The sequence below is a fragment of the Macrobrachium rosenbergii genome, chromosome 35, assembly GCF_040412425.1.
Source record: "Macrobrachium rosenbergii isolate ZJJX-2024 chromosome 35, ASM4041242v1, whole genome shotgun sequence".
Classification (NCBI taxonomy): domain Eukaryota; kingdom Metazoa; phylum Arthropoda; class Malacostraca; order Decapoda; family Palaemonidae; genus Macrobrachium; species Macrobrachium rosenbergii.
In genome coordinates, this window is record NC_089775.1 from 6,388,470 (window position 1) to 6,414,632 (window position 26,163).

A 26,163-nucleotide genomic window follows, 5' to 3' on the forward strand; every position below is an offset into this window, starting at 1 on the left:
TCCATCCACGACTTAGTATAGTAGTCTGCGTTCGAATGTGAGGCACCCTGATCACTGCGTCTTCTTTCAAAGAATTTAGATAACGACCGTCATTACAATTGCTGGGTATTTTTTTTATCATTATCACTATCTACAGAAATACTGGCAATATTACCCATGTCTTCATTAAAAACAAAAGCCCACGCATAATAGCGTTTTAAACTGCTAAATAATATTTTTAGTGAAGATTCGATATCTATATTAATTAATGACCGTTTATATATATGTAATTATGCACATGTATAAAATACATACACATATATATATATATATATATATATATATATATATATATATATATATATATATATATATATATATATATATATATATATATATATATTATATTTACATATATATATATATATGTGTGTGTGTGTGTGTGTACATATATCAAAAGTATTTCTATACAAAAACTATTCAGTCTTTTATCAGAATTTCACCCCAGTTTATAAAAGTCCAAACTGCATCTGAATATTTTCCTCATTCATTTGAAAACGTCACCATTTTTCATGTCGAGAAGTGGCGAGATCTCAATAAAAGAGAGAGAGAGAGAGAGAGAGAGAGAGAGAGAGAGAGAGAGAGAGAGAGAGAGAGAGAGAGAGAGAGAGCTCAGAAACAGTACACAAGAAAGGCCGAGGTCCCACAAATATTATTATTACCTCCAATCACTCAGCAGCAGCCATTGTCCTCGGTCGAGTTAAAGCCGGGATGATTCACGCGCCATCTCGCACTCGAGCAATTTGCCAAACAGGTTGTTGAGAAGGATGTACGGGACGGGTACGCAACTCGGGGCACTGCGGGTATGATACCCAGTCAATCGTTAGAGTGTTTGTCGTGAGGTTGTCCCGTGCTAATGCCCCTGCTGATAAAGGAGTTGTTGACGCTTGTGCGCGTGCGCGAGAGGGAAGGAGCGAGGACTGTCTTTTTCAAGTCAAGGGGTTCATAGTGTTTTTATTTTTGGGAGAAAAACCCAAGACATGGAAGGTGAGTCTCTTGTGAATTGTGGTTAGAGTTCTTTTAACTTTATATACACATCATATCAACCTTGAGACATACACACACAAATATATATATACATATATATAATTTAAACATCCCAATGCCCTCTTAACTCCTCGATCTCTTCATACCTTGGAAACAGTCGTCACTGCCAAGCCTGGATCCAGATGAAGAAAGAAATGAAGATGTTCTGATGTCCGACCGAGATTCGAACTCGCGTCCGGGGTATCAGAACGAGGCAAAGCTTAATTAAATGCCATCTGGATCTAGGCTCAGTAGTGGCAAGCGTTTGCAAAGTGCGAAGAAATGGAGAAGTTGAGAGGGCATTGGGATTCTTACACACACACACACACACACACACACACACACACACACATATATATATATAGAAATATATAATTCCATCACATACCTTTTCCAATTAAAGATGGTACCCTCCAGAGGGTATTAAATTCTAGGTTCTCCATACATCTCATTGCTCTTAGGTCGTATGCCACATGCCCTTCTTTATTTAGGCTGCTACCCACAACATTTGCCTTTCCCCTCATCCATATAATGTACACTGGCCAGCTCTTAGCAGAGATCTTGAGGAAAAGAGAAGAATAAGAAGTGAAAAGACGTCGCATAAAATCAACTCCACTGCTTGTATGGGTTAGTAGGCAAGTGGCGAATCAAAAGGGGGTGACACAACAAAGGAATGATAAATTGGAGGGTAAATTCGACGGGACGGGATCGTTACCCCTTCCAGAGTGACATTGTAAAATGCTTCTTTTGTACTTTAATGTTTTAGTGGTCCTCACGAGATAAAGTAAGCTTTCCCAGACCATAGATGAAGTGCTGGCCTTCAGTTGCAATCTTGCGCTTGGCTGAGCAATTGCAGTTGAAGTTTCTGTTACCTAATAGCAGCAGTTAGGTCTAGGACCATCGACGGATGGTGTCTTGTTTGTCAATTTTTCATAAATTGTATTTTAACAGAGATTTTCACATTCACAATTAACCCCTGATCCCCTTTATAATCCCGAGAGCGACTAGATTCGCTGAACAGCAGAAGCACCAATATGCTGTAAATGTTTTGTCTTCGCTGTCCAACTCCTCCAAAGTTCCAGAGGTCCTTTATTCCTCACACAGCTAGACTGTGGAACAGCCTCCCAGAGGTGCAAGGCATTAATACCCTAATACTAATCTCCTTGCATTTTAATACATTTTTATCTATTTATCAATTTATCAATTTATTTTTTCTTTGGAAGCCTGAATTTCATTTCAGTGGCCCCTTTGGTGGGCTTGTTCCATATGAATAGGTTTCATCTACTGAAAGATAATAATAATAATAATAATAATAATAATAATAATAATAATAATAATAATAACTAAATATCCTTTCCCCTAACCTAACCCAACATGGGCACTGTGTCCGGCCTGAAGAAGGAGCCAGCACCGTATTTCAACTCGCTTAAAAAATCGTTCTAGCCGTGTTTTTAGAGATATGTAATAGCCTAAGCTATCTTAAGGTTCCACATTCTACCTGGTGGGAGGTGCTTTAATATCTTTCATACATTAAGTTCGGTATGTACTTCAGAGATAATTAACTTAATACTCTCTCGGAATCTTTTCTGATAGTGACCTCCAAGGATTTTAACCCGGTATGTATCTACCTTTGCGGCGCGTTGAGTACAAGGCCGTTGGAGATGACCGTAAAAATATAAACAAAAGACTGTAAATATCATAAAGATAATGACCTCCAAGAAATATTAGTCTTGGGTAACGACCCCCAAACTTTGTTGGGCGTCATTATCTAAGAAAGATCCCTCCTTTAAGTTACCCCCTTCTATTAAGTTGGTCCTTTGGACACAGAAATTTAATCAAAGATACACTGAGAAGGAAGCTGTACTAGGCGCAGTTCACAGCTTCTCTTAAACCTAAGAGCACCAATTCAGTAGAGAAATATTGTGACATCTCAATACATCATGTGAAAGCTAGCTTGCAAAATAGAGGTATATATGAAGACACTGATTCGCCTATCTTTTCAGATAACCTTTCAACAAGGTCCCCATTAAGTAGACCCATATCAGAAAATGTTATTGTACGTAATGAGATGAAAATAGTTACAAAGAGTTGCCTCTCCAAAATAGATATTTCTTGACGAAATATCTATTTTGGACATAAACATTGCTCAGTAATAATTCAGTACAATCCTGAAAAAGTGGATTTCTTCCTTAAGATCTGTTATTAATGCCGGGAATCTCCTTACTGTGCTAATGTTACGATATCCAGTTTAGAAAGCCAAAAATAATCTGTATTTTTCTCTGCTAAAAAAATCTTCTCACTTATTAGACCGAATGATGAAAGATCCATTTGGATGTATAACCCATACAGTGAAATAGTTCATAAATTTATCAATTTTTAATAAAAAAATATTATGCTTCAAGTGTTAACATAGTTAATTATGATGATAAAGAAGGTTTCGATTCACCTAACATTTTAGTATGGAATATATCACGCTCTTCATGAAGGAACACAATCACACTTTCGATAAATATGACTTAACTGACCAAACCTTGACAATTTCCTCACACGAAAGTTACTTCCACCACCGAAATGTTTCACCAAATACCCAAAACTAACTCAAACCATGTGGCACCATCATTCTAACTTAGTAAACTATTAAAAGATTCTTTTCGACGTAAGAATAACCGTTTTCTGTCATTAATTACAGGGGAGACTGCTAAGAAAATCAAACAGCGTCGCTACTCTCTCCAGACGCAGCGAGAGTGGAGGTCCTTCCGACGATGCCTTTACAATTTCTCCGACGACACGGGTGAGTCTCTCAAATTGCTCTGTCATTATTTTTCATTTTAAAAACACCTTCTACAGATGACTGTTAGGTTAAGCAGGCGACAATTTATACAGGGGTTACAGCAGAGCTATAAATTAAAATGATAGAATTAAAAGCACTCAGATTTTTAAAATTCTGTTGTCTTTTTAATTTATAGCTTTGAAAATGGGACACGTGGTCCTGCAACGTCAGCATATATATATATATATATATATATATATATATATATATATATATATATATATATATATATATATATATATATATATATATAATAACGGGCGGATTTAGAGATAAGAGCAGTCAATGGCAAATCTTACCTAGATTGAATCCCTTAGACACTCACACACACACAAAAATGTTCCTGTCACCAATTCGCTTCCCTTTTGAATGCTATTTCCACTCCATCTGTTCAACAATTCCTATATCTTCCTCTCCTTCTCCTAATAATACTTCCAAAGTATACTCTTTTTTTTTTTTTCACCAGTCTATTACCCTCCGTTCTCTCCGTATGACCAGACCATTTCAAAACACTGCGATCCATCTTTTCTCTTATGCTAATATTTTTACCATTTCTTCTATGTAAATCTAAATTTCTCACAATTCTTTGTCGTTTTACTGCAAATATACTATGCAAGTAATTCATTATAGCATCTTTAACCTTTTAGTTTCCTGTAAAAGAAGACTATTATAGAGATGACTATTTGTCTGTCCGTTTGAAATTTTCTATCCGCCCTCAGATCTTCAAAACTACTGAGGCTAGAGGGCTGCAAATTGGTATGTTGATCATCCACCCTCCAATCATCAGCCATACCAAATTGCACCTCTCTGGCCTCAGTAGTTATTATTTTGTTTAAGGTTAAAGTTAGCCATAACGTGCATCTGGCAACGATATAGGACAGGCCACCATCGGGCCATGGTTAAAGCTTCATGGACCGCGGCTCATACAGCATTATACCGAGACCACAGAGAGATAGATCTATTTTCGGTGGCCTTGATTGTACACCGTACAGAAAAATAATTTCTTCGGCGCATTTTTTACTTGTTTTCATTTCTATTCAACACTTCACTTCCATAAAGGAGATTCAGGTTAACAGTCTTTTCAAACATTTGCACCCCAGCTTCCAATGACAATCCAGTCATCTTCATTTTTTGCAAACAACCTGCTCCCTTCCTTGTTTCACAATATTCTGTTAATCGCGTCTTCTCTCATCCATTAAGTTTACTCCCAAATGCCATTCATCTCGACATTCATTGTTTTCAATTACTGTAATGATTTTATGCTTGATCTTGTTTTCTCAAAACCTTCTCTGCTTGCAAGCACTTTTAAACTCCTCATTTATTACTGTGCCATCTGGTGGTTTAGTGGTTAGTGTTGTGGCTCGACACTCAGATGTCGCGGGTTCGCGTCTCGCCAAGGGCGATGAAAAATCACTGGTTCTGTATCATGATCAGTTACTGCTGCAGTGTGGGGTCTGCTGCGGTGGGAGGTTGAAACCAACATTCTTTGGAAGCTTCAATTTCAAGACAATGGCTCCTTTGGTGTGCTTGTTCTATGTGAATATGTTTCATTTACTGAAATAATAATAATAATAATAATAATAATAATAATAATAATAATAATAATAATAATAATAACTGTACTTCAAAGTCAGTTCACTTTTTTGGACATTTCACTTCGCCATATCTATAAAGAGGACTAGCAGTCATGAACATATGACACATTCTTGTCTCATCTCACTTTAACACCAAACCAGCCACTCTCCAGTCTTTATGTTCTATAAAACAATTCGTTTTTCTTATGGAAATCTGTAATAGCTCCCAACAACTTACCCTCAGCCTTTATATAAATTTTAACAAAAGTTATTTCTAGGTGCTTGTATGACATATACAACTTTTCACCCGAGTTTTCAAACTCCTTCCATAATGTTTCATAATGGAAGCAGACGACACGCTTTCTGTCTAAGCTAAACCCACAACTCTCTTCTTCTGTCATACCTTTTGTCTCAAATCCCACCTCCTCAGTTATTTACCTCACCTTCGGAACATTTCCCTGTCCCGATATGCTCTTTCCATCCTCCAGCTTCTCACTTGCCTCATCATGTTCTCAACAGTTATTTCCACAAGCAATCTCAAACTCACTCTAAGCCTTCCTCAGATCGCCATGTTGTCTGTCTTCGCCACCATTCATACATCTTCAAAATTGTCACTCCATCGACCCGGGGCTGCATCCAATTTAGCCAGCATGTCTCTCCTGGGGATTTTTAGTTTCTGCAAAAGAAAACCATTACAGAGGTGGCTGCTATTTGTCTGTCCGTCCGCACTTTTTCTGTCCGCCCTCGGATCTTAAGAACTACAGAGGCTAGAGGGCTGCAAATTGGTATATTGATCATCTACCCTCCAGTCATCAAACTTACCAAATTGCAGCCCTCTATCCTCCTCAGTAGTTTTTATTTTATTTAAGTTTAAATTTAGCCATGATCGTGCGTCTGGCACCACTATAGGCGCCAACAACACAGGCCACCACCAGGCTGTGGCTGGAAATTTCACGGGCCGCTGATGAGAGTGTCATGGGCCGTGGCTGAGAGTTTCATACAGCATTATACACTGTACAGAAAACTCGACTGCGCCAAAGAAACTTCGGCGCATTTTTTACTTGTTTTTATCGAGAGTCATTTGCTCATAACTTTCCTCTCTGCATTAAAGTCCTGTAAAATAACTCTGTGAAGACTCTAAGTACCCTTTTCCCACTTTTTGGGGGGAGGGGGTAAATAATGCCGAGTGTTTATGGGATGGAGTTGGTGGGCTCCACGTCCTATCTTGGTGGTCACCTATCCAGTTACTGACCAGAAAGATCGTTCCTTCACAAAGAGCCAAATGTTGGAACTTGCAACAGGCCTTAGGGGTCTGGGAAGAGTGGGAAGGCTTACTATACCCTAAAAGCCAAGTCAGAATATAAGTAAAATAAATAGTCGTGTAAAATATGGCAATAAACCTTTCGAAATAATAATAATAATAATAATAATAATAATAATAATAATAATAATAATAATAATAATAATAATAATAACATACCGAATGAATTCCCAGAAGTAAAACGAATTCAAAAAGCATTTATTTTTTTAACTAATGGAATGAGAGTACTCTAGTCTCCAAGGGAATACACTCGATCGCATTCATTTGTATGTTAATTGAGATGATTTGGCTCCCAGGCCTCGATGTAACCCATTAACAGGAATTTTCCAGTTCACGTTTCAGAAACTTGAACATTGGTCGAAAGAACTTTTCTGTTATATCGCAAAACAGTCTGTAGCTGAGAGCTCACGTAAGAGGCATGGAATTAGATCAAATAAGAGACAGAAAATGACAAAAGGTTTTGAACATAAGTAAGATTTTGCTGATAAAGTTTCCTTTGATATTTCACTTTACTTTCTCTTGCTTCTTCCTAATGAACACCTTCATATTCTTTGGAAGCTTCAATTTCAAGTCAGTGGCCCCTTTGGTGGGCTCGTTCCATGTGAATAGGTTTCATCTTCATAATAATAATAATAATAATAATAATAATAATAATAATAATAATAATAATAATAATAATAATATTCTTTGGAAGTTTGAATTTCCAGTCAGTGGCCCCTTTGGTGGGCTTGTTCCATGTGAATAAGTTTCATCTGCTGAATAATAATAATAATAATAATAAAAATAATAATAATAATAATAATAATAATAATAATAATAATAATAATAATAATAATTTTTAGTGCTTGATATATAAAGGCCGATGGAACTGCGAAATCATTTTTACATTTCGTAATGAATTTCTGACGAAATTCTAATTTCAAAGAAACAAACGCCATCTATATATCATATATAACAACATAAACCGACCTTTAGTGGATTTACTATGTTGTAATGGCGTGCCTCTCTCTCTCTCTCTCTCTCTCTCTCTCTCTCTCTCTCTCTCTCTCTCTCTCTCTCTCTCTCTCTCTCTCTCTCGGCTCCACCTCCCTCAAAAAGCATTAATGGCCGCAACACGCTTTTTACACGAGGGATTACCTCAATAATTAAGTTTTTTCTTTCTAACTTGATTGACTCAGGATCTTAGAGAACGCGGCCATAATGGAGCCTCATTTTATATATATATATATATATATATATATATATATATATATATATATATATATATATATATATATATATATATATATATATAAACATGTATATTATATTTGTGAATTCTTCCAGGGTGTCGTGAGGCCAAAGCTATCACGAAGCTCTTACGAGGTTCCTTTGGAACCGAAGGGTTCCCCGGGGAGGTGCAACGACGCAGTAACTGAAGAAGGGGCTTTTAGCGGGAGCTGAAGTGCGCATGCGTGACAGAAGTAGCCACCGAATTCACGAGCCGTAGGAGATTTTTCCCCTGGTAACGGGAGTTGCTGGACTGCCAGAAGTACGATATTCGACTATTTTTCGCGTAGTTGGAGTCAGTTATTAAGGATTTATTAAAAAACACATATATATAATGCGCCGAATCGAGTTTTCTGTACAGCATTATGCTGTATGAAACTCTCAGTCACGGTCCATGAAACTTTCAGCCACGGTCAGGCGGTGGCCTGTGTTGTTGGCACCTATAGCGCTGCCAAACGCATGATCATAGCTAACTTTAACCTTAAATAAAATAAAAACTACTGAGGCTAGAGGGCTGCAATTTGGTATGTTTGATGACTGATGAGTGGATGGTCAATATACCAATTTGCAGCCTTCTAGCCTTCTAGCCTCAGTAGTTTTTAAGATCTGAGGGCGGATAGACAGACAAATAGCTACTTGTTTAATAGTGTTCTTCAACAGAAAACTAAAAAATGTATATCAGAAGTCCTGAGTTATATTAGGTAACCTGGTCTTTGAGTAAAACATCTGTTCCTCTATAGGCAACTTCTAGGTAATCTCAAGTGCTATTTTTGGTTGCCTAATGCTTCTGTTGGGGGTGGGGAACGGGGTGACCATATGATCAATGATCTAAAACCCTGGGCAATGTCACAGTATCTGAATTAGGTTCTAGGCAATTGTGGGTCTGTAATCCCTTGCCTGATGACAAATCAACTTCAGAACAATGGTGAAATGCAATGCATTGCTACCCTAAAACTATTCTTCTTGCATTTTAATACATTTTTATCTGTTTATCTACTTATTAATTTATTTTTTTCTTTTTTAATAAGTGGGTGGGATCTCTTCTTTCTTTATTTCTCTTTACTTCCTCTTACTTCTTCCTAATGAACACTTTAATATTCTTTGGAAGCTTCTTGAATTTCAAGTCAGTGGCCCCTTTGGTGGGCTGGTTCTATTTGAATGGGTTTCATCTACCGAATAATAATAATAATAATAATAATAATAATAATAATAATAATAATAATAATAATAATAATATACTTCACTTGACATGAAGAATAAAAACAAACTCTTATTCTCCCAGAGAAACGAAAGGGTGAATGAACAACAGATACGAACGAAAATCCAAATATTCAAAACCATTATTCAATCAAAGAGAAACTGCTGGAAATGTGGACATGTTTTCGCGAACGCGGTAAGAGAAAGTGACAGAAGAAAAGAAAGTGGGGATCAAATGCTCTGACGGCGACCTATGAGAAAGAAAAGTCAAAAGGAGAGAGAAGAAAGGGCGGGGAAACTTTCCTTTGATCCTGTTTTGTCACGAAGAAGAAGAAGAAGAAGAAGAAGATGAGTCTTAGGGTCGGGATGTCTGGGTTGGGTTGGGATTAAAGTCTGATGTACTGTTAAATAAAGTAAGGCTAAAGACATTTTGAATTGTAAAGGAACAAGGTGATTCAGAACCAGTGTAAATAATGTAATAAACAGTATTTAAGAGAAAGGGTATAAAGTAAAATTGTTTCTGCATCTCAGGCGAATAGTGTAGAACAGGGGTGAGGGGTGTCCTGGGTGTGTGAAATGGGGCAGAAATGTAAGAGAACTGTTGTGGAGGCAGGTGAATTTCAGAATAGTCGTTCAAGGTATCACTGGAGATTTCAGGAGTTCTCGTCTGACTTGGTAACTGGTGAAAAGTCAGGATAATAATATTATGACAACGTAGTCATGGTGTGGATTCAGAAAAATGGCAGGTGTTTGAATGGCGGGAGAACGTGCTAAGGTGTCAGCAGCAGTAGGTGACGTGATACGAGAGCGGGGGTGATGTCAGAATGAGTGTTGTCAGGCGCCTGGAAGCATGTCTGAAGGGGCAGGAGTTAAGGCGATGCTCGAGAAAGTTGGAAAGCTTTCAGAGTTGTTGGCAGGAATGGCAGGTGTCAGAGAGGGCCGATGTACAAAATGGTGTCAGCAAAAGTTAGCATAATTCTCAAGAAGAGAAATGGCAGGGAAGAGTTACGAAGGTCATTGTCCAGCAGGAGAAGGTTTATTTGTGACGATGGGGCCTACTTTGGGGGAAATTGGATTTCAAATATGGTGTCAGCAATGTTGGCCACGTGGGTTTGGAGGTGATACGTGTGAATGCACTACATGGGTGATGTTGAAAAGGTGTTGTCAAGATAACAGTGGCTGTTTAACATATTATTATTATTATTATTATTTCAGTATAAGAAACCTATTCACATGGAACAAGCCCACCAAAGGGACCACTGACTTGAAATTCAAACTTCCAAAGAATGTTAGTTTCAGCCCCCCACCGCAGAACCCACACTGCGGTAGTAACTGATCATGGTATAAAGCCAGTGATTTTTCACCGCCCTGGGGGAGACGCGAACCCCCCGCGACATCTGAGTGGCATGTGCTAGTACTAAACATGGCGGAAGCTCCTTGGGACGCCATGTTTAGTACTAGCCCCTCGGGAATCAAAGTATTATATACAGCCATTTCTATCTTGTGTGGAAAACATATTGCATTAATAAACGATATTTCCGTGCGGCTGTCTGCTTCACATCGACCATACGGTGTTTAGTACTAGCACCTCGTTTAGTACTAGTACCTCGTTTAGTACTAGCACCGAAGTAGTACGAAAGGGATTTTTTCTGTACATATTGCTTTCTATATATTTGTACCAAACAGACATGCCAGAACTCATATTACTGGAGAGAGAGAGAGAGAGAGAGAGAGAGAGAGAGAGAGAGAGAGAGAGAGAGAGAGAGAGGAGGTCTGGAGTAGTTATGTCCATCAAACTAAAAAATTCATTGAGGGCGCAGTCTGGGAAGAGAAGGCTGGTTCTATCTGCATCGTAAGACCTTTTTTTTTTTTTTCTATACTGATGGACTCTGTTACATAAGCGCCCAAGTGACTGACTTACTGGCAACTTCTACCGCAGGCGGTTAGATCTTTATTCAAAAGGCTGCAACATCCCCAGTCTTGCTTATAATATATATATTACTTATAATATATATATATATATATATTATATATATATATATATATATATATATATATATATATATATATATATATATATATAATATATATATCCTTTGATGGCTATAAGATAAATATTCAGTTACTCAAAATAGCGATATCCTGAAACTGCACAAATCAGTTTTGGCTCTCTCTCTCTCTCTCTCTCTCTCTCTCCCAGACCTGTTAAAAGCTTCATAACGTCCATCGATCATTCATCAAATTTATTCCCATTCCGGGAGGTCCCAGTGTCATTCCCGTTTGTCCTTCATTTGGAATCGTTCCAGAAGCCATGTGCCCCCTGTCCATTCCCATTTCTATTCCTCCTCCTCCTCCTCCCATTCCGTCCACTGGGAATCTCATTCCGGAAATCTCATTCCGAATTCCTGAGGACTCCGTCTGATGTGTCCTTCTTCCCCGGACGTCAGCGCTAATGGTCGCCCCAATTATGGATGGTTCCGGATTCAGGCTCTCGCTCCATAAGTTTTTTTTCTCTGATTCTGGAGTCATTTGCGGACATGGAATCTGATATATATATATATATATATATATATATATATATATATATATATATATATATATATATATATATATATATATATATATATCAAAAAGTTACATCTAACAAGGACGCTGTCACTATACCCCGTCCGTCGTGGCCGCATTCACTCAAGAATCTTGAAGACGGAAGCCGCCATCGATTTCCCTAAATGGAAAGACAAAAAATAGAAGCAAATACAGATAAAATGGAGGAGAAAAAGGAAAAAAAAGCGACGGAGGAAGAGCTGATTATGGAGTCGCCATCGAGAGACAAAAGACGGTCGGCTGAGCGAAATCTGTCGATTGTCTTCTGCTCCGAAGATATCGACACCTTTTGTTTACCGGATTCCGCCGGGTTCAGGGGCCTTTGGGAGAGAGAGAGAGAGAGAGAGAGAGAGAGAGAGAGAGAGAGAGAGAGAGAGAGAGAGAGAGAGAAGCTATTTCTGTTTGTGTGTGTAAGAGACAGCTTTAATGCAGTGTGCATAGATGTGTGTAAGAGAGAGAGAGAGAGAGAGAGAGAGACCCGCAGGACGTGGGACAAGAGAGTAGGTTAGGTTGACAGGTTAGGTTAGGTTATTAAGCAATTGATTGTCACTGTCAGAAGGCTTTACTAATTAACTAAGTACGTTGCTCAAATTGATAACAGAATCCTTATTCTTCAAAAAACCTGCTTTTATTTCTGTATTGATGAATGTGATGCCCTAGTTACAGGTGAATCAATACAGTCAGGTTGTATAAAAACTGTATCAGGGGATTTATTATTATTATTATTATTATTATTATTATTATTATTATTATATTTGTCTTTCTGGATAATTCCTCATTATTTGCAAACCATGGATCAAACTGGTCCGCTGGTATAGTGGTTAGCGTCGTGGCATGCCACTCAGATGTCACGGCGGGTTCGCGTCTTCCCCAGGACGATGAAAAAACACTAGGTCTGTATCATGATCAATTACTGCTGCAGTGTGGGGTCTGCAGTGGGAGGTTGAAACCAGCATTCTTTGGAAGGTTGAGTTTCAAGTCAGTGGCCCCTTTGGTGGGCTTGTTTCCATGTGAATAGGTTTCATCTACTTAATAATAATAATAATAATAATAATAATAATAATAATAATAATAATAATAATAATAATAATAATAATAATAATTTTCTTCATTCACTGAACATTCAGGGAATGTCTAAGAGAGAAATCTACTTAATTATGGAACGACTCTAAACAGAAGTTCAGGAAATGAAGTTTCCTAATCTTTTGAGTAACTCCACTTTGTAAACATTTTATATATATATATATATATATATATATATATATATATATATATATATATATATATATATATATATATATATATATATATATATACACAGGGTGAACCAAAAGTAGGTGGACAGTAGATGATAAAGTTTTCTTTCATCAGCATTTAAATTATTTATGGGATATCTGAAAAGAAAAAATATAAAATTTAAATAAATTTAGTTATAATATTTCATATAATATAACACAAACACCATAGTTATCATAAATACCATCGTTATAGCAAAACCCTAACACAAACCTTATTCCACCCACTGTCCGCCTACTTTTGGTCCACCTATATATATATATATATATATATATATATATATATATATATATATATATATATATATATATATATATATATATATATATATATATATATATATATATTATTGCGTTACCTTCCTTGTGATTCCTGTTGCTAGGCCTAAAGGCTTCTTCCACTCTTCCAGAACTTTAGTAAAAAAAAAAAAAAAATCTTCGATCAAACGCTGCAACATCTTTCGACACTCTTTCACCTCGCTTTATGAAGCTGTCCTTCAGTTGGTCAGCTGCACAGTCTCGCGAAAGCTTCTTCCAGCTGGAAATTGAGGTCTTCTAAGATGCTCTGTTGATTCAAACTTGGCCTCTGCAGACGGGCAGCGCGATTCAGACGCGTCTTCAGGTTAGACACTCCTTCGTCAGGGTGTGTTCTAGTGCCCCATGATAAGAGATTTCGACGGCTCAGTGGATTTTCTTTTAAGGAGAGTTATGTCAGCTGGGTTTTTGGAATTCTCTTCTTGTGTACGTTTTTGCTGACTTACAATCTCTTTTCTTTTAGGACGTGTTCATCCTCTCTTCATTTCTAATCCTTTTCCTCGCTTTCTCCGGGTCTGGTCTTGAAAGCTGCATTGGAATGGCATTCACTTTGACCCCAGCACTTAAGAAAGGTAACCAGGTTTTATTAATGATAGGAAACAGTTCGGTTATATAGTTTTGAACAGCAAAACCACTGTAGCTGCTGACAGAATAAATTTTGTATTTATATTCCAGCACCTGAAAGTTTGGGGAAGGAAATGGAAAATTTCGGATAGCACTGCCTGAGGTACGATAGTATTCGTTATGTCACCTGGAGCGAGTGCCGACTAGCTGAGTCAGCAACATGCTAAATACAGTGGTTTCTAACACTGCAGACATTATATATGTTTCAGTGAAAATAAAACTCAAATTTGCTAGAAAAGAATTCTAGCTATCTACTGTAGATATTTCTCCCAGCCATTTGGATAATAAGTTGTAGCATTCCATGCAAATGTTTCCTATGTTTTACTGCAAATCTGACATTGTACTGTAATGGAGTAAATGAGTTATAGGTTCTATTCCCACACATGTTTTTTCTCTGTCTCTGTCTATCTGTCCGTCCTTCTTTCTTTCCACAAGTTTATTTGAAAACTGATTCATCGTTTCCAGTGAATCATTTTTACTTTTCTGTAAAAGGAAACTATTGAGATGGCTATTTGTCTGTCCGTCCGCACTTTTTCTGTCCACCCGCAGATCTTAAAAATTACTAAGGCTAGAGGGCTGCAAATTGGTATGTTGATCATCCACCCTCCAGTCATCAAGCATACCAAATTGCAGCCCTCTAGCCTCCTCAGCAGTTTTTATTTTATTTAAGGTTAAAGTTAGCTATGATCGTGCGTCTGGCAGCGCTATAGGTGCCAACAACCGAGGCCACCTCATGGCTGTGACTGAAAGTCTCATGGGCCACGGCTTAGAGTTTCATGGGCCATGGCAGAGAGTTTCCTACAGCATTATACTCTGGACAGAAAACTCGATTGCGCCGAAGAAACTGGCACATTTTTTACTTGTTTTAAACAGATCCAGATCGAGATGCGATCAAAGATTATTTTCAGTTTTTCAGACGACAAGACTGAAATCTTACCATCCTGTCATATTTCAGTCTAGGGTCTATTTCTGAAGAGTAAGGTTTGTATCTGGTCAACTAGGCGTCTCTTAGACTTTCAGTTGTTTGACAATAACTCACATTAGCTTTTGGTTATCAATATTTTTTCACTTAAAACCATTTCTCTAAGGGCTGCAGTGGTTCTCAACCAGGGGGAATTCCCGCCTAGGGGGAAATTTCAGAGCTGGGGGGTGGTTGGGAATTGTGACCACAGATTGGCAGGCTCAAACTGGCTCTAGGACCACACAAAACACAGTGTGCTGTCCACGCTACTGTGTGTTTGTGTTAAAATTTTGTTGCATACTATCTGGAATGCACCTCCTGAGGCAGACAATTTTGGAAAGGGGGTTGGGGGTGGGATGACATTCTGGCATATGGTGAAAGGGTGCATGGGCCAAAAAATGTTGAGAACCACTGGGCTAATGGTTTGAAAAATGTTGCCTCATCTGCAAAAGGAACGAGGGTACCAGCCTTCCTCACAGACCAGGTCCCTAAAAATATCTTCATAAATAAATTACAATAAAAGCCTCAGACCAGTGGTTCTCAACCTTTTTAAAAGGCCCCAAGCACCCTTTCACCATATGTCATAATGTCAATCCCCCCATTTCCAAAATTGTCAGCCCCAAAAAGTGCATTCCAAATAGTATGCAACAAAATACTGACACAAACACACAACCTAGCGGAGAGAAATCCCAGAGTGGCCTCTGAGTAGTGTGGACTGATGCACACTGCGTTTTGCGTGGTCCTACAGCCAGTTTGAGCCTGCCAATCTGTGGTCACAATTCCGCCCTGGTTGAGAACCACTGCTTAGATTTGTGGTGCCTCTATGCTACAGTCTCTTTGAGCTGTGTGTTGCTAGTCATGGGCAAACAAGAATGACCAAGTAAATTGTAGTGAAATATTGCAAGATTACTACAAAGAAACACCTCTGATAACGATCAACTCGTTATAAACAAGCTTCATATAGAGCATGAAATAATTTCAAGTTCCCAGACGTTTTCAGACGATTACCAAAAGGTTAGAAAAGTCGAAGAATCATCGAGGAAAATTGAAATTCCGGAGATATCCTATGCAAAGACAACCTCCATGAATAAGGAATTCTGTAATAATGGGAATTCCAAGCATACCTTAACTTCTCAGGGCCCTTTGATATGGTAAAGATATTGCAGAGACTAAAAGTCCAATAAGTAGCGTTATACCTTCTCTCGCGGAAGGAGAGGGGGGCGGGGAGCCCTTTGCTAAGCCTCATTCCCACGGAGTCAGTTTCCCTCTCAGACACTTTTGCTCAGTGGCACTTTTTGTAAGGGTCCGTTCTGTATGACGCGACAGCAAGGGCTTCTGGGTTGTCGTGATGTTTAGGACAGTTTTGTTAAATGTTCATTTGACTGAATGAAGGGAAAACCTATTAAGTTGGCGCTCAAAGCAACCTGCTTTTGCCTTGTGGGGTTTAATCATCATCAGTAAAGCCGCGACTAACGAACAAAAGCTAAAATTCAGCTTCCATTTTTATCCATCACAGTGAAAGCGAGAATCGTGGATTCAGAGAAGCGAAGCACCCTTGTGCCGGCTCCCCTCGATTTGGGGAAGTTGTAACGCTATGCATTGGACGTTTGTTCTTTGCAACGTCTTTAGCATATCAAAGGTTTGGGAGGAGGAGGAGGAAGAGGCCAGGTTACGCAAGGAATTCCCGCCATTCCAGATATCCCCACTTGGGAGATTGCAAAGGGGATTCCAGAGGAATCATAGTGATATTTAACGTTTCGGTCTATTTCTTGTTTTTAATTGTTTTTGAAATGAAATGCTTATAAGATCTCTCATGTAAATTGCAATGGAGGTCTGTTTAAATATCGTTGTCAAACAATATTTTCCCACAAAGGGATTGGTGTTTACTTGGTGGTACAGGAGTCAGCCTTCGCGGACATTTGCAATACGAGAGTAAACCAACTTGATTATCTCTTCATGCTCATTATCACTGTTACTCTGTTTATTGATCCACAACTCTCAAAAATTAAACATAGAAAACTGTATCGTCAGAGAACTGTATCTTCACTTACAGTCCATGACAGAGAAAAAGTTTCTACAGGTCAGGATAAAGAGAAATATTCTGCAGGGCAGGATACAGATAAAGATTCTAAAGGTCAGGATACAAAGAAATATTCTGCAGGTCAGGATACAAAGAAAGATTCTACAGGTCAGGATACACAGAAAGATTCTACAGGTCAGGATACAAAGAAAGATTCTACAGGTCAGGATACAAAGAAAGATTCTACAGGTCATGATACAGAGAAAGATCCTAAAGGTCAGGATACAGAGGAAGATTCTACAGGTCAGGATACAAGGAAAGATTCTACAGGTCAGGATACAAAGAAAAATTCTACAGGTCAGGATACAGATATAGATTCTACCGGTCATGATACATGACACAGAGAAAGATCTACAGGTCAGGATACAGAGAAAGATCTACAGGTCAGGATACAGAGAAAGATCTACAGGTCAGGATACACAGAAAGATCTACAGGTCAGGATACAGAGAAAGAGCTACAGGTCAGGATACAAAGAAAGATCTACAGGTCAGGATACAGAGGAAGATTCTACGGGTCAGGGCGCAAAGAAAGATTCTACAGGTCAGGATACAGATATAGATTCCACTGGTCATGATACATGATACAGAGAAAGATCTACAGGTCAGGATACACAGAAAGATTCTACATGTCATGATAAAGAGAAAGATCTACAGGTCAGGATACAGAAAAAGATTCTACATGTCATGATACAGAGAAAGATCTACAGGTCAGGATACAGAGAAACATCTACAGGTCATGATACAGAGAAAGATTCTACATGTCATGATACAGAGAAAGATCTACAGGTCAGGATACAGAGAAAAACTCTACAGGTCAGGATACAGAGAAAGATTCTACAGGTCAGGATACAGAGAAAAACTCTACAGGTCAGGACACAGAGAAAGATCTACAGGTCAGGACACAGAGAAAGATCTACAGGTCAGGACACAGAGAAAGATCTACAGGTCAGGACACAGAGAAAGATCTACAAGTCAGGACACAGAGAAAGATCTACAGGTCAAGACACAGAGAAAGATTCTGCAGGTCAGGATGCAGGGGAGAGCGTGAGGGATAATTCCTTTTATGCTTCCAAACGTTTTTAGTGTCGAGACCGGGAATAAGTGGCGTTCCGTGTCACGCCATCTTTCCTTTCCCATCAATCCAAGTTCCTTTTTGCCGTTTCCCATTTCCTCTTTTTTCCCTCTCATTCGATTTTTCTTCCTCTTTTTCCGCCGCGTTGGGATTCGTCCGTCGTTCCTCGGGATATTGCTGCGCTCTGTGTTTTGTTTTTATTATTATTATTATTAACAGAGCTAGATATTAGCTCAGAGGTCTGTTAACCTACGCAGACCTAGTGCAGACAAGTTCGCCATATTATCATTCACCATTTCCTTGTCCACGTAGGGGGGTGGTAGCGCCGACAGTGCACCCCACAGTATTCATAGTGCAACTGCTTTGAGATTTTCCTCCTGTTACGCCTTAACAAACTTTTTACCGTTAATTTCCCCTTCGGAATGACCTCATAGGTCCCAGTGCTTGGCCCATGGCCTAAATTTTGTATTCCATTCCATTCCACCGTCTGCTTGTGTCGTAAGAAACGCTCAGAGTATTTATGTACAAGTTGATATCTAGGTCTCAGAACTTGTTATTGTCTCTCATGACCTGAGAAGAAGAAGAAGAAGAAGAAGAAGAAGAAGAAGAAGAAGAAGAAGAAGAAGAAGAAGAAGAAGAAGAAGAAGAAGATATTGTTTATTCCTGACATCGAAGAGATGAAAGGGGGAGGTTGAACAGTCAAGTGGAAATTCATTGACAATATTTTGCAATATCTAGTTTCCAAACATCTCTAATTGTTGCAGAAAATGGTAATGGATAAGAATTAAAATAAACATTTTGAAGTATTGTAAAACAAAGTAAAACTAAAGACGCTTACAATTGTCAATAAGTAAAACAAGTACAAAATTCGCCGAAGTTTCTTCGGAGCAATCTTGTTTTCTGTACAGCCGCTACAGCGTCTAATCAAGTCCAACGAAAATAGATCTATCTATCGGTGGTCTCGGTATAATGCTGTATGAGCCGCGGCCCATGAAACTTTAACTACGGCCCGGTGGTGGCCTATCCTTTACCGTTGCCAGAAGCACGATCATGGCTAACTTTAACCTTAAATAAAATAGAAACCGCTGAGGCTAGAGGGCTGCAATTTGGTATGTTTGATTACTAGAGGGTGGAAGATCACAGTCCTTGTAGAAAATATATGAGTTAATTTCGACAAAGTAAATTTGCACTCAAACATGCATGATCAATGAATCCTAACTCTCCCTCTCTCTGTCTCTCTCTCTCAAACATGAACATACCAAAGAGCAAATCTCTCTCCCTCGCTATTCCAAGTCTCATTCCGGACAAAAAAGGAATTCCTGAAACCTTGTAAACAAAAGGTGTCGATATCATCGGAGCAGAAGACAATCGACAGATTTCGCTCAGCCGACCGTCTTTTGTCTCTCAATGGCGACTCCATAACCACCTCTTCCTCCGTTGCTTTCTCTCTCTCTCTCTCTCTCTCTCTCTCTCTCTCTCTCTCTCTCTCTCTCTCTCATTTTTTCATCTGCTTTTATTCTGCTCTTCCAGGGATGGAAATCGATGGCGGCTTCCTTTAACAGAAGCTGTAGCAGCCTTTGTGAATGGATATACTGTAGTTATGTGATGGATATATACATATATAAATACGTGTGTGGTTGTGTGTGGGTGGGCGTGCGCGCGCGCGCGTGGTAGTGTTAGCAGGAGTGAGAAATGTTGAAAATTATTCCCGGAAATTTTCTGCACAAGGGCTCATCCTTGACCTTTGACGAAGTAAGTGAAGAAATAGAAATACATTCAGATAGATATTTCTTCGTGGAGACGCCGACGGGACTGGCAACCTTTGAGGAATTAGTGGCTGCTTAACTGCTGGGGTCAAAGTGAAAGCATGAGGAAGGATTAGAAAGTAAGGAAGGCGGATGAAACTTTCAGCCGTGGCCCATGAAACTTTCAGCCACAGCCCGGTGGTGGCCTGTGTTGTTGGCACCTATAGCGCTGCCAGACGCACGATCATGGCTAACCCGAACCTTAAATAAAATAAAAACTACTGAGGCTAGAGGGCTGCAATTTGATATGTTTGATGATTGGAGGGTGGATGATCAACATACCAATTTGCAGCCCTCTAGCCTCAGCAGTTTTTAAGATCTGAGGGCGGACAGAAAAGTGTGGACGGACAGACAAATAGCAGCCATCTCTATAATAGTTCTCTTTTACAAAAAAACTAAAAGCCCAGTTTACTTAAGTCTCCTTAAAAGAAAATCCACTGAGCCGTCGAAATCTCTTATCATGGGGCACTAGAACACACCCTGACGAAGGAGTATCTAACCTGAAGACGCTTCTGGACAGCGCTGCCCGTCTGCAAAGGCCCAGTCTGAATAAAAAGAGCGAACGGATGATGGCAACATCTTAGAAGACGGAACTTGAGGGTCCCATTTCACTTCGGAAATACGGCTTCAATTTCCAGCTGGAAGAAGCTTTCGCGCGACTGTGCAGCTGACCAACTGAAGGACAGTGTCATAAACGAAAGTGAAAGAGTGTCGAAAGATGTTGCATCGTTTGATCGAAGATTTTTTTTTTTTTACTAAAGTTCTGGAAAAGTGGAAGAAGCTGGGTGGAAAAGCCCAGCAACAGGAATCACAAGGAAGGTAATGGAAAAAAAATTTATATAAATTGACTTAAATTTTATATATTTATATATATATATATATATATATATATATATATATATATATATATATATAATATATATATATATATATATATATATATATATATATATATATATATATATATATATACCAACTGCAGTTACTCAAGAGATTAGGAAACGTTCATTTCCTGAACATCAGTTTAGAGTCGCTCCATAGATTAAGAATCTCTGTTCTGGTTCCTCGAAAAAGAGTGCAAACAGAATTCTGTCTTAGACATTTCCTGAGTGTTCAGCGAATGAAGAAAATTATAATTGTTTGTTATTATTATTATTATTATTATTATTATTATTATTCAGTAGAAGAAACCTACTCACATGGAACAAGCCTACCAAAGGGGCCACTGACTTGAAATTCAGGCTTCCAAAGAATGTTGGTTTCAGCCTCCCCACTGCAGATCCCACACTGCAGCAGTAACTGATCATGATACAGAGCCAGTGATTTTTCATCGCCCCGCGACATCTGAGTGGCATGCCACGACACTAACCACTATACCAGCGGACCAGTTTGATCCATGGTTTGCAAACAATGAGGACTTATCCAAAAAGACAAATATACAATATAATAATAATAATAATAAAACCTCTGATACAGGTTTTATACAACCGGACTCTATTGATGCACCACTAACCAATGCTTCTTAGTCATCAATACAGTAGTAAAAATAGTTTTTTGAAGAATAAGGATTCTGTTATCAATTTGAGCAACGCAGTTACTTAATTTGTAAAGCCTTCTGACAATGACACAATCAATTGCTTAATAACCTAACCTAACCTGTCAACCTAACCTACTCTCTTGTCCCACATCCAGAGTGACTCAATGAGGTATTCCTCACCAAAGTCCACGCCCCTGTCTCTCTCTCTCTCTCTCTTACACATTTATGCACATAGCATTAAAGCTGTCTCTTACACACACAAACAGAAATAGCTTCTCTCTCTCTCTCTCTCTCTCTCTCTCTCTCTCTCTCTCAAAGGCCCCACAAACAGAAATAGCTTCTCTCTCTCTCTCTCTCTCTCTCTCTCTTAACATGAACCCGGCCCACGGAATCCGGTAAACAAAAGGTGTCGATATCATCGGAGCAGACGACAATCGACAGATTTCGCTCAGCCGACCGTCTTTTGTCTCTCAATGGCGACTCCATAATCAGCTCTTCCTCCGTCGCTTTTTTCTCTCTTTTTTTCTCCTCCATTTTATCTGTATTCGCTTTTATTTCGTCTTTCCATTTAGGGAAATCGATGGCGGCTTCCGTCTTCAAGATTCTTGTGTGAATGTAGCCACGACGGACGGGTATAGTGACAGCGTCCTTGTTAGATGTAACTTTTATATATATATATATATATATATATATATATATATATATATATATATATATATATATATATATATATATATATATATATGTGTGTGTGTGTGTGTGTGCAGGCAGAATTCGCTGATTTCTGGAAGTTTTCTACACATGTTGCTCATCCTTGACTTTCGACGAAGTAAGTTCAGGAATAGATATATGTTCACGACTGATATTTCTCCATGGAGATGCCGATGGGACTGGCAACCTATGAGGAACTATGGGCCAGGAAAGCGAGAGAGGTTTAACTCCGAAGGAACGATGGCTCCGCCTCTAGGAAAGAGAAGGTTATATATATATATATATATATATATATATATATATATATATATATATATATATATATATATATATATATATATATATATATATATATATATATATATATATATATATATATATATATATATATATATATATATACATACATAAATATATAAAATTCAACCAAAATATCAGATTCCATATCCGCAAATGACTCCAGAATCAGAGAGAAAGAAAATTATGGAGCGAGAGCCTGAATCCGGAACCATCCATAATTGGGGCGACCATTAGCGCTGACGTCCGGGGAAGAAGGACACATCAGACGGAGTCCCTCAGGAATTCCGGAATGAGATTTCGGAATGAGATTCCCAGTGGACGGAATGGGAGGAGGAGGAGGAGGAGGAGGAGTAAGGGGGAGGGAATAGGAAATGGGAATGGAACGGGAATATGAGAGGGGGTGCACATGGCTCCTGGAACGATTCCAAATGAAGGACAAACGGGAATGACACTGGACCTCCCGGAATGGGAATAAATTTGATGAATGATCGATGGACGTTATGAAGCTTTTAACAGGTCTGGGAAGAGAGAGAGAGAGAGAGAGAGAGAGAGAGAGAGAGAGAGAGAGAGAGAGAGAGAGAGAGAGAGAGTGACGTATCTTTTGTCTCATAGCTATTAACAAAATATTCCTGTCATATTTACTAAGACTTAAGTTGTATCTCCCTCTTCTTTCTTTTACTAATATTCTTTTCATATTATACTTGGAATAATGTAAAATTGTTGCTCCATTAAAGATATAATTTTACACAACCATTAACAATCCTGTTGGCTCATAAATAATTGACTCTCTCTCTCAGTATATTATTCTCCCAGATATATATATATATATATATATATATATATATATATATATATATATATATATATATATATATATATATATATATATATATATATATATATATATATATATATATATATATATATATATATATATATATATATATATATATAAAAGGAGCCCATAGAAACGTAAAATATGTGGAAAATAAAGCCTATATTTCAGAGACCAAACTGTGTCTCTCCTCAGGCAAACAGTGAATGAGAAAAGGTTACAGAAAAGTGGTATTTATACCAGCCATTACGATACTCCAGTCGACAATTTCTCTTTAATCTTCTTGATCGCTGGTTGGAGGGAGATTTTATCCGTTAGTAGCTGTCAGCTGACACAGACACTTGGAAAACTCTAAACCCCTTTGCTTTTACCTACCCAAATACCTTGGCCAAATCCTCGATTAACGTCCAACAAAAACCAGTCCCCAAAGACACGGGAGTTTACGAAATCCCTTGCCTTGATTGTAACCAGTCTCATATCGGCTTCACAGGCAAATCACTCCCCAGAGATTAATACAGCATAAACGTTCAGTTAGGTACAGACAACAGATCTCAGCTATTCTTAACCACATGAATGACCATAAACACAGAATAAACTGGAATACGTCTCCTATAATTTATAGCAGCAACTGTCTGTTCAAAAGCCAGCGATTCAGAAGATTAAAGAGAAATTGTCAAGTGGAGTGACGTAACGGCTGACCTATGGGTCTTCTGGTATAAATACCGCTTTCCTATAACTTTTTCTCTATCACTATTTGCCTGAGGAGAGAGACAGTTTGGTCTCTGAAATATGGCCTTTATTTCCCATTTTAGGCATTTCTGTGGGCTTGATGGAATTTCTGTTTTAACAGAAGATATTTCATATATAGTCGTATATATATATATATATATATATATATATATATATATATATATATATATATATATATATATATATTTAAACTGAGAATCGCATTGTTATATAAAATATAAACAGATCATATTAACACGTAATGACCTTTGATTGCGACAGGGTAATTTCAAACTTGTTTTACCCTATTTGTTTTTAGTAAAACTTAATTTTTTTCCGTCGTGCAGTTTTATTGAGTATGTATTGTAGTAAAAACGAAAATTCTTGCACTCATTAGTTTTACTTTACATACATACAAATATTATATATATATACATACATATATACATGTATGTACTACATATATATATTCATTTATATATATATATATATATATATATATATATATATATATATATATATATATATATATATATATATATATATATATATATATATATATGTATATATATATATATATAGAGAGAGAGAGAGAGAGAGAGAGAGAGTCCCAAGACATGCCACAAAAACATCCGTACGGAAAACGATCCTAATTAGATCCTAATTTCAAAAAGTGTTAACCTTGCGGACGACACAGTAGCTGGCCGGCCACACGGGCGTTTGAAACAGCCTCATCCATCAGTAAAAACGACCTTACTACGATGTAGATATAATCCCACTCTCTTTCCTCTGGCCCTTAATGAATTTTTAATCTTGAGGGGTAACTACTCTAGACGTCCGTGGCCGAGAGATAAAACTTGTTCCTTGGGACGCTGTCTCCTTTGGATATCTCGCCAACTTTTCTTGATGGGCTGGTCGTGAGGTCGGACAGATAGGTAGGGGGATTCTCTGTCTCTCTCTCTCTCTCTCTCTCTCTCTCTCTCTCTCTCTCTCTCTCTCTCTCTCTCTCTCGCTTTCCTTTGTTATATGGGATCTTGCCATTTCTAAATAGGAAAAACATTCACAGACAATCTGAACTTTTGTAGATTGCAGTAAAATTCTTATAAAAGATTGAATATTTTTTATATGGAAAGACTTTTGATATAATTATATATATATATATATATATATATATATATATATATATATATATATATATATATATATATATATATATATATATAAACTTTAGGTCAAAATTTTCACAAATAATACCCTATAATCTTCATGACTAAAGCTACACGAAGGTAAAAGACTCATCTGAAATATAAAATCTGGATATAAATATTAACTATATTTAATATGTATCAAACCAATCTGAACCTTTCAAAAATAAGTAACTGAATGAATGAATAAATATAAGTTTATTTGAATAAACACACACACATAAACAGATAAACGAATGAAAGCAAGATCAGGCGTGATCTAATCTCTCTCTGACCTGCTGTCACCCCCGAGAAGCCTTTGGTGAAAGAGGCCAGGGAGGTTTGGCCCCCTTTTCAGCCAACCCATTACTTCTGGAGGGCGTTTGTTTTCATTACCGCTGACAAGACCACTCAAGTCCCCACTGGCTCCCTCGCCCCCACCACCACCGGTCCCCCATCTTCCCCAATTAGGGTCCCATCAGGACGTTCCCCATCCAGAAAGAATGAGATAAACACTCGCCATCTTTGATGTTCGTGATTCTGACAAAGATGCCCTTCATATCCCCCCTTCCCTTCCTTGCCCCACTCACATCTTTCCCCCTTAAGCATTCCCTGAGGCTTTAAGCATTCCCCCGAGGCCTTAGGTATACCCCTGAGGCCTTAAGTATACCCCCTGGGGCCTTAAGTATCCCCCTGAGGCCTTAACAACCATCAGGGCATTATACTTGACACTACTGCCGTCCCATTTCTAATCTCGTCCCCTGGTAACATCCCCCAACTGGATGTTCCCAGGCAACATCCCCATCAGGATATTTGAAAGACAACATCTCCTCCCAGATGTTCCCCAAGCAACAT

The 26,163-nt window shown here is 38.3% G+C and overlaps 1 protein-coding gene across 2 annotated transcripts in view; it reads left to right on the top strand.

Moving 5' to 3' along the window:
* The first annotated feature begins 792 nt into the window (after positions 1-792).
* LOC136856437 (disabled homolog 2-interacting protein-like) overlaps positions 793-26,163 on the top strand; it is a 142,676-nt gene continuing 117,305 nt past the window's right edge. The window contains exons 1-2 of one of the 2 annotated variants that reach the window (XM_067134313.1): positions 793-1,026; positions 3,755-3,856. In XM_067134313.1, coding sequence (XP_066990414.1) covers positions 1,020-1,026; positions 3,755-3,856 — 109 coding nt within the window. In that variant the 5' untranslated portion in view covers positions 793-1,019. The remainder of the gene's footprint in view (positions 1,027-3,754; positions 3,857-26,163) is intronic. The other variant, XM_067134314.1, reaches the window with a different exon arrangement.